The sequence below is a fragment of the Balaenoptera acutorostrata genome, chromosome 14 (genome assembly GCF_949987535.1).
Source record: "Balaenoptera acutorostrata chromosome 14, mBalAcu1.1, whole genome shotgun sequence".
NCBI lineage: Eukaryota > Metazoa > Chordata > Mammalia > Artiodactyla > Balaenopteridae > Balaenoptera > Balaenoptera acutorostrata.
In genome coordinates this window covers 69,816,825-69,832,387 of record NC_080077.1, presented here as the reverse complement: position 1 = coordinate 69,832,387, position 15,563 = coordinate 69,816,825, and the positions used below count along the sequence as shown (strand labels likewise).

Below are 15,563 nucleotides of genomic sequence, written 5' to 3'. Positions count from 1 at the left end.
AAGCACCACAAAGCTGAAGAATATTGGTTAAAGGCTAGTAGGATACAAAGAAGTTTAAGATTATTGTGGTGTTCTGAAAACCTATAATCTAGTGTGGCAGGTAGTACGGATGGTGTTAAAATTTTAGTCTTGCCAGACCTGGAGTTCAAATTCTGCTACTAGCTTACTGTATGACATTTGATAAGTACTTTTTGCCTAAGTCCGTTTTCTCTCCTGTAAACTGGGGATAAAATATAGTACCTATTCCTTAGAGTTGTTTCGAGGTTCAAATGAGATAATTCACGTGAAGAACAGTTCGTGGCACATATGTACTTGATAAACAGCCACAATTCTTTCTGTGTGTGAGCGCAGTGCGGGGAGATGAGGAATTTCTATCAACACAGACCTAGCAAAATACACTGTATGTTGCAGAGCTGTTTCACTTTCTCCCTTTGGGACGCAAGCCTCCTCTTTTGCTTTCTTCTCGGTATCAGGCACTGTTTCGTGATCCCAAAGTCCCACAGTATGAAATCAGTAACATTTCCAATGTGCAATTACGGATTTATGGAAAACTTTTTATACGTTAAGAGGCCAATTTCAGTAAGTCACTCCCTTAACTTTTACTCCGATTACCATGGCTAATGAGCAGCGTTTCTCACCCGAGTTAATGAAAAAAAACGTGAGCAACACTTCATCAAATGTAATTTAAGTGTGGACTGGTTTTCTTTCCGACTGCGACGAATGTAACCCCTACCGTGCACTCTGAAATCTTAAAATTAAAAAAAAAACAATAATAATGCTATTATGTTGGGCTTGAAATAAGTACTTCCCCAAGGTCAGTGGCCGAGGGAGTAGGTGTCAGTGGCCTTGATGCTTCCCGATTCTTTCTCCCTGGTTCCCGCCCCCATCCCCATCCCCATCCCCAAGATTCAGCCCAGATCTAGCCATCATACCACCGCCTTCAGGGTGAGGTGCGGGGGTGAGGAAGAAGAGTGGGTAGGGGGGTGGGGCAGGTGGAACTGAAACGGAACTTCATTGTTCGCGGGACTGACTCTTCCCGAAATAGCCCGATGGCAGCGCCTGCGCAGTGCGCGCTCTTTGTGCCGGGCTGCAGCAAGCGGGTTGTTTGTGTGTGCCTCTTCCAGGCGGCGGAGGCGGAGCCGGGGGGGCGTGGCCTCCCTGTCGCATTCTGATTGGGCTTTCTCAGAGAGGCGGGCGGGGTAGGGCGGAGCTTCCGATAACAACACTCGGAGCGGAGGCTCAGGCTATTTGTTGCTGCGCCGCCACCGCCCGACCCATGGTATGTTCTTTTCTCGGGCTCTGTTAGCAGCAGCCGCCGCCGCCGCCCTGTGATTTCTGGCCTTACCTCCTCCTTCTACTCTTGCTGAGCCACTTTTCCTCGTAGTGCTATGACCGTCGTTTCTGTCCCACAGCGGGAGCCGCTTGTTCTGGGCGGCCGCCTTGCGCCCATGGGTTTTTCCGCCCGCGGTTACTTCGGGGCCCTCCCGATGGTTACTGCTCCACCGCTTTTGCCCCGGATCCCGGACCCACGGGGGCTGCCCCCCACTCTCTTCCTCCCTCACTTCTTAGGGGGAGACGGTCCCTGTCTGACCCCTCATCCTCGCGCCCCGGCACCTCTGCCCAACTGCAGCCTCGCCACGGCGGGGGGCACCCCTCGGGCAGCACCAAAGAAGCGGCGAAAGAAGAAGGTGCGGGCCAGCCCGTCGGGGCAGCTTCCCAGCCGCTTCCACCAGTACCAGCAGCACCGGCCGAGCCTGGAGGGCGGGCGGAGCCCCGCGACGGGCCACGGCGGAGCGCAGCAAGTCCCGGACCAGGCCCAGGCCGCCGCCTGGGCCCCGGCTCCTGCGACCGCAGCTCGAACTGAGGAAGCGAGCCCTTTCCCTGGCTCGCTGCCGCCCGCGGCGCCCGGCCAACCCTCGTTCAGTAGAGAGGTAAGGGCCGCAAGTGGGACGGGGGGACCGCTGGCGTGCCGGCCCCTAGACGGCCACAGCCCGGCCGCGAGGTTTGGGGCCCTGCGCTCTGGGGTCGGGAAGGGAGGGGCCGGGTTGAGGGTTGAGGGGCGGTTGTTTACTCGGGAGGGAAGTTTCCGTGACGCCCGCTCTGTTCTTGCTGGTGGGGGGGGAGGGGAGGGGAGGCCAGCGCTGGCGCTGCTGATTGGCTCCGGGGAGCCGGCCAATGAGAGGAGCGGCTGCGCCCCAGCAACAGCCCGGATTTAGAAGGCTGGCGGCGTTCCAGGGGGTTTCGGCGTTCTGGGCGCGGGGTGGGGGTGGGGGGAGCGGGAGAAGGAAGCGACCCGCTGGAGGCTGACGTCAGCGCGCGCTACGTGCGGAGCGCTTCGGCGCCCATGAAGGAGGCGAGCCGGGCGGGGGTTGGGAGCGCGAGGGTGCGGGCCCGCTGGCGGCTTCCCAGCCGTTGGCAGCGCCAAGACTCGTCGGGACGCGCGTACGGTCTCTCGCCAGCCGGTGTGGGGTTTGCCATGGGGTGGCAGCCGCCCGCTTCCGGTTGGCTTTTTGCTGAGTTGTGAGGTGCCCGGTGCGGGGCGCCGGGCCACCTGGGGCGCTGCTCCTCGCGGGGCAGACCTACTTAGCTGTGCTTTTCAACTTAAAAAGTTGGCAGGAGCGACGGCAGAGCTGTTGCCTCTTTGAAGCGATAAGTTCTCTGGGCTAGTGTATCAGATGAACGGAATTTACTGCGCATCCCCACGGTGTACTGTGCCAGGCTTTCTTAGCGGAAGGTAGTTTTATTGCTTGTGTCCAGAATGATGAAGTTTCCGAAAGAGGAGTTCCCAGTTGAATTGACGATATGCTGCCCAGTTGCTATTGGACTAGGATAAATTTGATTAAAACTTAAACGGTATTAAGTGGCTATATAACTTAAACTTTGTATCAAAATAAAACATTTTGATTTGAATTTCAAAAACCTTCATAATAATCATGAAAATAAGTTACTGACATTTGTTGAAAGAATATTGGTTTGAGAGATTTGCAGCTTATCTAGCTGTGCTCTTGCAAAAACTTAAATTTGTCCACCGTGATTACTTAAATTTTGTATACGTTCCTTTCAATTCCACGGCTCTTCTGTAATATTAATGATACTGTAAAAGCGAGTTTTTGTACTTGTGTCCTAGTAAGATTCCTTTATTTTCTAGAACGGTATTAAAACCGGGGAGCTCTGTTGTCAGTTACCCTTTTTGACATGGATTATGTTACCTTGTGCTCCGCTTTCTATTTGTATCCTGGCTTCCCTACCGTATTACAAGTGTTGAAAGGGCAGTGATCGAATAGATAACCCTGTCTTTCCATCTCATGGCTTCCTATAAGGATCACCTGAGTTAGGAAAGTGACTGGAATTAAGGCAGTAAAGTTCTTGAAGCAGTTTTTAAAACAAAATAGGGGGCAGGCAGAAAGCATTTTCTTCTGACTATGTATTATATGTGTAACTGGACGAGATGATAGAAAGTGGTAAGTATTTTAGTATTTAAATTTCTGAAATTTTGTTTTCACAAGCTGGGGGGATAATTTTTAATGTGTGTACTTAGTGACCATTATCAAAACACTTCCTCACTTAAAATCAATGTCCTGCTAATCAAATTTCTATTCTGACATAATTTTTAAAGTACCTGTCCTAAAAGGTAAATAGTGTATCTATTAACATAGTTTTTCTTTCTAATCAACCAAAGCACTTGAAAATTTCTCTTGGAAATAGCCTACTGTAAAAACGCTGACCTTTGTTAGGAAGAGATTGTCATACATGTTTGGAATATAGCTCATTACTCTTTATAGAAAGGTGGACTTGGTTACCTTGGGTTCTTTGACTTGTTAGAATCAGCACTGGTAACAGTGATGACTCACTATTTTTAGTGGTAAAATTAGATGTGTGCATATTTGGACTTCCAAGGATAAGTGCAGCAAGCATTTAATCAAGACAGTGAACTAAAGTCCAGGGGAACTTTTTAAAAGAAAATATGTTAGATATATGGTGAGGTTCATGACTGATTTTTATCATGAGACTGTATTCACTTTTATGTTCCTTGTCTTTGTAGGTTTTAAAATCAAAGATGGGAAAATCGGAGAAAATTGCCATTCCCCACGGCCAGCTTGTTCATGGTATACACTTGTGTGAACAACCAAAGATAAACAGACAGAAAAGCAAATATAACTTACCACTAACCAAGATCACCTCTGCAAAAAGAAATGAAAATAACTTTTGGCAGAATTCTGTTTCATCTGATATAATTCAGAAGCAGGAAAAAAAGCCTTTTAAAAATACTGAGAATATTAAAAATAAGCATTTGAAGAAATCATCATTTCTAACTGAAGTGAGCCAAAAGGAGAATTATGCTGGGGCAAAGTTTAGTGATCCACCTTCTCCTAGTGTTCTTCCAAAGCCTCCTAGTCACTGGATGGGAAGCACCATTGAAAATTCCAACCAAAATAGGGAGTTGATAGCAGTACACTTAAAAACGCTCCTAAAAGTTCAAACTTAGATCTCAGATTTCAGTATGTATGTAAAACATAGCTTTTCCAAAATCCCTGGACTCTTGAAAAGCAGTGGTACAGAAATGGGAAAATTACCTTGTTGCAATATACAAGGGCAAAAGATGAGTTTAAAAATTTACAAACAGCTTGTATTATATTTTATATTTTGTAAATACTGTATACCATGTATTATGTGTATATTGTTCATACTTGAGAGGTACATTATAGTTTTGTTATGAAAGTATGTATTTTGTCCTGCCCAAATGGTAGGTGTTTTGTATATATACAATGGAGAAATTTTAAGTGTGCTAAGGCACTTGAAAGACCGATTTATTTGCACAAGGTACTGAGATTTTTTTCAAGAAACAGCTGTCAAATCTCAAGGTGAAGATCTCAATGTGAACAGTTTACTAATGCACTACTGAAGTTTAAATCTGTGGCACAATCATTGTAAACATGGGGTTTGTCTATGTTTCTCTAAATTGATTTCTGTCTTCTAATCTGTAATTACCGGAAAACTCCTATTCCCATTTTTACCAAACTTAATTTCTGGGTTTTGGTTTATATCCATTCATATTTAAAATTTTAATGCCAACAAAATCGGTTGTAATCAAATTTTAAAATAATAATAATTTGGCCCCCCCCTTTTCAACTAGTCTTGACTCTTTGTGTGTGATTGTTTTTTCATGTTTGAATGTGTAACTAGGAGATGGATTTTAACTTTCCATTTTACTGGCTAAATGTCTATACTAATTGTACATCCTCCCTCTGAAAGCTGGAGAGTCCAGTAATTTAACACTACTACCTCTAAGGGGAGGAATTCCCCATCTCATGAATGGAAATGGTTGTGGGCAAAAGTAAAGCTGATTAGCTTATAGCTTAGAATATGCGTTTATTTTTTGAGCTGTTTTATAAAATACCATTTGACTTACCACATATTTACAATGAAAGAAAATGGCACTTGTTTGATTTGCAAAATTTATACTGATACTGAATGGGATACTTGAATCAAAGCAAATATAATTGATGTTAAAATATTAGATGGAGACTTCGGAATCTCAGGCTTCCTTGAAGTTATGGCAGCATATGTATTTTTACTTTAAAATTCAAACTTCTACTCAATAGTGTATCTATAAAGTCTATTCCAGTAAGAAATTCTAGAACACAATTTTCCCCATATAGTTTTTCATTATATTATACAAGGCCAAAGTTTATGCCAAATAATACAAAGGAAAAAGTAATTGGTAATGAGTAATTGGTCAATATTTAGACATGTGAAAAAGTAAAGGTGTTCAGAGGCTATATATGATCCTATAAGGTAGTATAGATAAGAAAGGTGCTACCATCCTGAGGAAGAAATAAATGAGCCTTAAGTCTCAACTTCTTGTATCTTTTGGTTCACACAAGAAGGGAGGACACTTACCTAACCTTACTTAGAATCACTATTGACTTAATAAGCAATGCCAGGATGGCATGATGACTTGTTATAGCCACCTCAAAATCTGAGAATTTCTAATAGATGTGGTCACTATACAGCTTGTCAACACCCCAACCAATCATTTTTCTTGGCACGGACTGTAACATGCTTTGTTCTTAAATGAATTTAGAGAAAGTTAACTTCATTTACATATAGGTATAAATAGATGGATTTTTAAAAAGCACTTAGAGAAACTAAGATACAAGTGCACTCTCGACCTTGTAGAAGATAAGACTTTTTTTTAGCTAAGAGAAGTGTTAACACACTGGTAAAGAGGATGGTTAAGTTTTTTAAAGGATGATGTGAGGAAATAGGTAGTATTATAAAGTAATAGATTTTATAGTTTGAAGAGTGGTTGAAAGAGACTACAGATGATATTTAGTGAGAAGGTGTTAAATTTAAAAGTTGAATAGTTTTGGTGTTAAAACATTTAGCAGCATGTCTTAGTCCCTTTGGGCTGCTATAACAAAATACTAGACACTAAGTAGCTTATAAACAAATTTATTTCTCAGTTCTGTAGGCTGGGAAGTCCAAGATCAAGGCATCAGTGGATTTGGTGTCTAGTGAGATCCCAGTTTTAGAGGTTCATAGATGGTGTCCTTTTGCTGTGTACGCACATGGCAGAAGGGGTGAGGGAGCTTTCTGGGGCTCCTTTTATAAGGGTTCCTGCCCTCATGTCCTAATCACTTCCACAAGTCTCTACCTCCTAGTACTGTCACCTCGGGGGTTGGGTTTCAACATAGGAATTCAGATCATAGTGCAGCCCAATTATTCAGCCATTATTTTTCTCCTATTGGAGTGTCTTGAAACATCTCCAATGTTCCTGTAATTTGTGTTGTTTTGTGGGTGTATAGAGCACACTTTGTGTTGGCAGTTACCAGCTCCAGGACTAAACTTTAACTAACGGTCTGGTTAAAAAATTACCATTGCAAAGGGGTAAAAGGTTTGTAACTGTAGTATGTGAGTGGAAAAAAATTGTTCCATGCAGTGGCACTTCCCTATAAAACAAATACCAGTATGTGGTTTAGTATTTTATACTGAAGTTGCTTTTAGGTGAATTTGTAGAATTTGATACTGAGTTTATTCAGCTCGTACCACTGACGTAGTGAGACTAGAAAGCTGCTTTTATTTGCGTTAATCTTGGTGCTAAGTAATTAGTGTCCTTGTAGGAAGATAAAGGGAAAGGAAGGTAATAAAAGACCAAATTACAATATTAACAGATTGACAGGAGCAATTCTTTTCAAACTTAAAGGTGGTTTATAAGTTAAAATACAAATTTTAGGGTGGTTTCTGAATTTAAAGACTAGAATGTGTTAGGCAAGTAATCTACATTTTACCAGGACAAGCATTCAGGTTTTTAGGCAGTACTATGTAATTACCCCTTCCCTTCACAGATTTTAATACAAAGCTAGTACGAATGTGGGACTTGAATGGGATCCAGTCACACTACACTTGGGGAAAACCATTTGCATTTCTTTTGCGTAGTACATGATTTTAAACTATCTCAAAACTCCCACAGTATTTGCTTTTGTCTTTATCTGCCTTCTTTAAAAGCCCTGACTCAACTTTCAGTGTTGAGAAGGAACAAAACCCAGGCCCCAGGCCCATACTTCTGCCCCTCAGCACTAGGGCCCAGGATGGACCTGGGAAGGAGGGCATGATGGGCACCCACCCAAGCCAGAGAAGTTAGAGCTGTGGGTGTGGTGGGTAAGCTAGACTCCAGTGCCTTGTCCCTCACCTCCCAGCATGTCCTCATGTAAAAGCATTTAGACGTCAGGGGAAGGTGAGGGCTGTCCTAGCTCAAAGCCACCGACTTCTGCCCTATTCCTGGTTTCTTCCAGAAACGGTGCTTGGGGAGAGAACCATAATTATTAAATGGTTTGAGATTACCAAAAAACGCAGGGCATGTGTTTGTGTGTGGGAGACTGGTTTTGTGATTAAGGAGGACTTCAAGAGGTGGTATAATGAAAGGCAGCTAAATTTTGAGTGGGGATATTAAGCAATCAGTTATAGAAAAGAAGGGAAAGGGTTTGAGGATGCAAAGGAACTTCTATTTGATACTGGCATTTTGTATGAGTCTTCATTCTGGCTCACATAAATGCAAATATCTTCCTTACAAATAGATGGGAAATCTCATTTTAGGAGTTAAGGCCATAGTTCAAAATTCCCCCAATTGGTAGTCACCAATTTTAGCTTTTTTTTTTAAAATAAATTTATTTATTTTATATATTTTTATTTTTTGGCTGTGTTGGGTCTTCGTTGCTGCATGCGGGCTTTCTCTAGTTGTGGTGAGCGGGGGCTACTCTTTGTTGCAGTGCGCTGGCTTCTCATTGCGGTGGCTTCTCTTGTTGTGGAGCACGGGCTCTAGGCATGCGGGCTTCCGTAGTTGTGGCACGTGGGCTCAGTAGTTGTGACAAGCTCTAGAGCGCAGGCTCTGTAGTTGTGGTGCACGGGCTTAGTTGCTCCGTGGCATGTGGGATCTTCCCGGACCAGGGCTCGAACCCGTGTCCCCTGCATTGGCAGGCGGATTCTTAACCACTGCGCCACCAGGGAAGCCCAATTTTAGCTTTTTTAAATAACGTGTTGTAAATATTACTACTAATGGGTTGGCCTAGGTGAGTTCTGACATCTCCCAAATCAGTCTTATGATTCCAGCAAACGGCTCATTTATGCACGTTTGATAACACATTTCTGCATATTATAAAAATCCTAACAATGAAACTAATATAGAGTCCCTGTCTTGGATAAAACTGCCTCAACCACCCCTCCCCTCCTTGTTTGAAATATCTGTTCTTTTGTGTCATTTTTGAGCAGCATGTCTACAATTTAGTGTGGCGGGGGATTAAGTGTGAAGTATGTTCAGGAGATAGTTGACCCCTGAACAACACAGATTCAAACTGAGCAGGTCCACTTACACACAGATTTTTTAAAAATAGTAAATACTACAATACTACATGGTCCACAGTTGGTTGAATTGGAGGATGTGGAAACTTGGATAGGGAGGAATCACGGACACAGAGGTCAGACTATAATTTATATGCATATTTTCAACCACAAGGGGTTGGTGCACCCAACCCCTGAGTTGTTCAGGGGTCAGCTGTACAAGGATAATTGGCAGAGCTAAAAGTTAACAGCATAGGTGGGTGAGGAAGAAATGATGGCCATAACTGAAATACAAGCTTACCCTATAAGAAACGTTTTTAGAGGAGGTAAAAACAAAAGTCAAGTCATTGTCTCTTCCAGCAGGTGGCAACTAATGCTGGTGAGTAGGGATTGTATAGTTGGGAATCGGGACACCTATTAGAAGTAGCATTGAGTGGGGCCTTAAAATATTCAGTTGTATCTGACATGCAAAGAAGAATTGAATACATTGTCAGAGATAAAAGTTTTAGCAGTGTTATGAAAAGATGTGGAATACCCAGTAGCTTAAGAGAAGTGCAGGGAAGGAAGATTCAGTCTTGAATGGTGTATTAGGGTAGTAACATGAAGGGTTTTGAATGTCATGCTGAAGAGTTTCAACTTTATTCTATAAGCACGGCAGAGTCACCAAAGGCTTATGAGCAAGGTAATGAGATTCCTGCTTCAAAAAGAAAACTGGTGGAAATAGAACAGTTTGGAAGGGGAAAGCTTGAGACATGAAAGCCACTTGAGGATATTTCAGTGGTTTAAAAAAGAGCCTTAAAGGACATTATCAGAGGGTATACAGGGGTATGGACTTACTTGGGAGATATTTTGGAGGTAGAATTCAGAATTCAGCAACTGAATGAAGGGTAAGAAAAGAAATTTTAAACTGAGCAATCAGGAAGATAAAACCAGCAATTAGAGAACTCTGGAGGGGGTTGAAATTATAGAGGAAGATAATTTTGATTTGCATGTTGAACTTCAAGATGCATGTAGGATATCCACGTGGAAACACACAGCAAGTAGAAGATAGGTCAGGCCGAGAGGTACAGCTTTGGTAATAGTGCACGGAAGCACTAATTACAACATGAATATGGAACTGAAATATTCTTCTGTCTTCCTATATTCTTTTTTCCCTCACTGGGTTTAACACCTTTACCAGTACTCTTGACCTCATCCTTTCTGCCTCCTGTGGACCCTCAACTTCATCTGTGATAGTAAATTAGTTGTTGAACTGAAAGTACTTCCTCTCAAAGTGTTAAATGGTGGTTATTACTGACCTGTAAAAGTCTGTGTTAGTGGATGGTTCTAACGTTAAGTTCTGGATTCAGACAGCAGGGGCCCAGCTGCTGAAAAGGAGGAACAAAGTTTCCTTCCCTTAGTCCAAGTTTTGACACTGGGTAAAACTGATCTTTTAACATTCTATATCTTTTTGTAAATCTCCCCCCTTCTAATGACCATCCCATCATATTGCTGAATACATTATCCTTTATTTAGAGAATGGAAGGCCCCCAAATCCCATGCACTCTATGCAGTTGATATCTGCTTCAGGTTGAGGGAATCAAACATATGTACTTATACTTGGGTATGAAAGGCTGAGGGTCTCATCATCTTCCTCTATATACTTAAAATTCTGAAGGACATTGCAGAATGAAAACACTTAAAAATCACAAGCCTGTTCTTTTAGCCCTGAGCTATCCATAAATCTTTCAAAGACTCCCAAATACAAGTCTCCAAATGGGAAAAAGTGTGTCTGTGCTGAGATGAGATGGTGTAGGAAGCAGGATTGTTGTAGGCACAAATCGTGTAGTTCAGGAGCTACTTATTTTTGTATCTGAAAGGAAATTTGAGAGTACATTTTATACAGTGCTATTTATAAAAACTCATAAAAATTAATCTTTGAAAGAAACTTTCTTGAAAATTTTAGATAGGATTCTCTGAAGGGGTGGGGTGGATAAAGTTCTAAGATTAGGGATGATCTATTTTATGGTTGAACTAAACCCTTTTTCTTTATATCTCTTGGATTAGATTGTCTTGAATTAATCTGACAGTTTTCGGATTAAGTTACTTTTCATATCCTTTGCAATTCTCTTGGAGTTCTAAATTAAATATGCTAAAATGTATGAGTAATATTCCTAACACCCAGGAATTGTATTTGCCAAACTTAAACTTGTGAATTACAATTTAAGACTTATAGAAGGTGTTACATTTACTGTGGGTTCACTGTCAAGATCTTAGAATTCATTTTCTAAAGCAGAGTTTAGAGTAATGTTTCCTTAGGGTAGAACTGGTGACACAAATTTAAAGTTCCCTCTGTTAGAGGAATAGTTTATCATAGATGATGTGGCATTAATTACAGTCTCTGAATTAAGTAACGGTAGGAAGGGGAAAAACGGGAGAATTGGCAGAAAGCAACCTACATGGATAATCATGGAAAATCAGACGCACATTTGTCAAAGGAGGCTACAGGTTCTATTCAAGCTCTATTTAATTAGAAGAGATCATGTATCTTGAATGTATAATAGCTTAAAAGACAAAATGACATTCTTAAACAATAACCTTGAAAACACTTCATTTCTCTAGTCATTCATACAATGATAACTTCTATGCATGTGTAAGAAAGGATCCAGGAAAGTTAAGTAATTTTTCCCAGTCTACTACATAAAGTGGCAGGAAAATGTGGTATTTTATATATGATTGTAAAGATAATAGATACTAATCAGACTCCTCCAAAACTGGCCATATATATATAGCTACTCCTAAATTATTACAGATAGTTCCATTGTTCTAAGATTAGAGATTAACCTGATTAGTTGTCAAAACGGAGTTACAAATGTGTTCTTAAGAGTCTAGAATCCTGAGGAGGGGATGGCAGGTAGAAGACATTTTGATGACTTTTATTTCCAACATGGAAATGTTTGATTTAACTGAACTCAAAACTGCCTCCTAACAGTTAAGACCTTTAAACAGGAAGATCTTTATTATTTCACTCTATTTGGCAACATGGAATCAGAGGGCTTTGGTTCTTCCTACCAAAACCTTGGAGAGATCTACAATTTGGGGGATCTTCTTGCTATAATAAGGGCTCTCAACCATCCCTTCCAACGCTGAAATTGCCCTTACTCTTTTCAAGTGATCAGACACTAAGGACTCTTAAATTTTAAAACAAAAGGATTAACATCAAAGATTGGATTACCCTTTTCCATCAGCCTTCCAAGGGTCCTAGTCACTGCATTCAGTCCAGTCTCCTTAACCATTTGTGTCTGTTTCTTAGGTTACTGTAAGTCATCTGATGTTTGAAGCCAGATCCTGAATTTCAAAACTAAGAAAACAGAATTATGTTTACAAAAGATATTCAACCAAGATTTTTGATCACTCTTTAGCTACTTGGAATAGCCCACTTTTGAACATTCCAATTTTCAAAAATTTACTACATGTTAAATTCAAAATAATTGAGGAAAAGATGGATGGAAATATATGTGATTAAAACAAGCATAATTTTAAACTGTAGAATCTACGTAGTGGGTATATGGGTGTTCATTGTAAGATTACTTTCTTATTAAAGATTTTTACAACAAAATGTTAACAGAATTCGGGAAAGTTAACGCTGCTTTACTAGTTCACTCCAACATTACACAGAAGTTGAGTATCTGCCAGTAATTCCAAAAGCTCACTTACATGTAACATTAAGCACAAATAAGTCAATCTTTTGATGTAAACTTTGAGTCTCCTAAATGTTTTTTCTTTGCACTTTCAACTAGGCTGGTTAGTTGGTTATAACACTTCTAAAATAATAGAACAACTCTAGTCAATGACTGAAATACCAAAGCCATTGTAAATAAGAACTGAAAGATTAGAGAAAGGATACTGTATTTAAGCATTGTCTTATTTGGGAAATGTGACAGTTGACATTTAATGTTAATGTTGAAATAAATGTTAAAGCCTGAAGAAACTTTAATTAGGAGAGGATAAAGAGGTAGGTGGAGACTATAAAGATTCTGAGGGGCATTTATAATAACTGCCCATGGTTTGAGGGGAAAGTTAAAGAATTATCTGAAGTGGAATAACTTGAACTTCAAGTAGCGTAAGGAAGTGTGTCTGTATGAGAGTCCCGAAGAAGAAACGGGATGGCTGAAGGGCTGGTTAGCACTGAGGTGACCAGGAGGTAGAAAGGTAAAGCAGGGTGCAACTCTTAACACTTGGCTGGCTCCTACTCTTCAAAGCCTTTAATGTTGAATTAATATCAGTGGAGTTAATGGAAAGTTAAAAGCATTTAAAATTATTCCTTAAGTGTAGTTCCACTTTCCATGATAGATATTCATGTAAAAACACCACCTTTTAGTCAAGGTAGATAAAAGGTGGACAAAAGTGCAGTCACCAAAACCTCTTACAGTATCAGTTATATTTCACTATGGACAGGCAGCTAAGAGCACCTCATACAAGTGCTTTTCACGTATATTTTATTTTTATTTTTTAATAGATCTTTGACTATAATTGCTTCACAATACTGTTAGTTTCTGTTGTACACCAAAGTAAATCAGCCATATGCATACATATGTCCCCATATCCCCTCCCTCTTGCGTCTCCCTCCCACCCTCCCTATCCCACCCCTCTAGGTCGTCGCAAAGCACCGAGCTGATCTCCCTGTGCTATATGCTGCTGCTTCCCACTAGCTATTGGACATTTGGTAGTGCATACATGTCAATGCTACTCTCACTTCGCCCCAGCTTCCCACTCCCACCCTGTGTCCTCAAGTCCATTCTCCATGTCTACATCTTTATTCCTGCCCTGCAACTAGGTTCATCAGTACCATTTTTTTTTATTCCATATATATGCGTTAGAATACAGTATTTGTTTTTCTCTTCCTGATTTACTTCACTCTGTATGACAGACTCTAGGTCCATCCACCTCACTACAAATAATATGAGATATTTTAGAATAAAAATTTTTTATCCATGTTTTTAAGTGGTATTTTTTTTAAAAAACCCACATAGATTATATGGCAAGAGTAGGGAATTATAAAGTACAAAATAACACCAAAAATGGTTAGACTTTATATACACATTAAAAATTATAATGACTATCCTAACAAAACTACAGCATTAGTTTTCCTAATTCAGCTACATTTAACATTTTAAGGCCAAAATTTTAAGGTTTACCGACAATGTGAATGTTAATGCTTTTCCTTAAGGTTCTTATGAAATTATATAAATATTTGACAACGTGTTAAAATAAATTTAAGTAACATTCCATCTCATTTTTAAAATGTAAGAATGCCCTGAAGAGTCAGGCCAGTTATACAGCTTGTGTCGATTTTGAAAAAAGGTCTTCAACAGAGTAATTTTTCTCAAGGTGTAAAGTAGTATTCCCACAAAGCAGACACCGCCTCACAAATGTCATAGGAATGGCTCTTAACTTCCCCCACAAAAAAATCCATTGAATTTTTCTTACTGAAAAAAAAAAAATAGGCTATCACTTGAGCCTGGAAGACTATTTTATATTGAGATTTCTGTTGAAATTAGTCAATTTGACAGCATTTTAAGTCTATACTATAAGGAGTAAGCCAAGAAAACTAGAATGTGGTTTTCCTCAATCTATGTCTATGGACCCATTTCTAAAAAGCATATAGTTCTTAGGCATTTAGTTCACAGAATTATACTCCTAAATTAGAAAAGCGGTAATTTTGCTTCTTGTTTCAATTACACTTTTTCTGAGAAACTGCTCATCCTACACAAGCTGCAATACATAAGATCAAACAGTAATGAACATGCAATCAATCCATTTCTAGCACAAAGCACTGATAACTGGCTAGCTCTTCTCTCATCTGGAGAGACTGACCCTTTAAATTTTCTATCTGCATTCTGAAAGAACCTGAAACCTGACATACCCTAAGATATTCCTGATTTTAATTTGTAACCTTACTAGTTCATAAGCTTACAGGTAGGTTGAATATGGTGTTTTGAAACGTGTGAACCAAACATATGCTTAAAATCACATAATACATTTAAAAAACAGTAACCATTAACCCACTTAGCATCCATCTATCTCCACAAGTTGATACTATTTCTTTTCATAAATTCAAAATTGTGATACATTCCTAGAATATAAAATTCAAGAAAGACTGATCATATAACCCTTTCCCAAAAATAAAAACATTATACCTTTTTTTTTGGGAAAATACTACGGATGTGGTATAGTATCCTATGTATATTTTTAAATTGTCTTTCCTCACATGATTCCTTTAAATAAAAAATGGTATTTGTCATTATTGTAAAGTACTGTTTTAACTTGAATGAAGTTGAATCAACCTGGAATATCTAACACTTCTATAAGGGAATATTATATTTCTAAATAGGTTTTTGACTATAATATCTTTACGCTTTGCTTCTTTTCAAAAGATGTACCCAATTTAATTCCATAATCACAGTGAATCCATCAATTACAGTCCATTCACCTTCTCTGTGGGCTGTCCCAGCTCTATTGTGTTCCTGGGATGGGATCAGTGCATTAGGGGCATTCTCTAAGCAGTGGGGCCAGGCCCTAGCCCAGTCAGGAGTGAAGTGCTTACTCCCCCAAGGCTGTCTATGTGAGGCAATGGGGCCTTGTCTGGGATGCACAAAGCTGTGGTTAATTTGCTTAATTTTAAGAGCATCTTTTTAAAGGTACATGATATAAAATTTCCAGAGGGCCTAAACTGACATGGTTAG

At 40.2% G+C, this 15,563-nt stretch overlaps 1 protein-coding gene across 1 annotated transcript; it reads left to right on the top strand.

Moving 5' to 3' along the window:
• Positions 1–1,228: 1,228 nt before the first annotated feature.
• PNRC1 (proline rich nuclear receptor coactivator 1) lies at positions 1,229–5,130 on the top strand. Its single transcript, XM_057528245.1, has 2 exons — positions 1,229–1,931; positions 4,043–5,130. Exons 1-2 carry the CDS (start codon positions 1,389–1,391, stop codon positions 4,484–4,486), a joined length of 987 nt encoding a protein of 328 aa, XP_057384228.1. The 5' UTR covers positions 1,229–1,388; the 3' UTR covers positions 4,487–5,130.
• Positions 5,131–15,563: the final 10,433 nt, after the last annotated feature.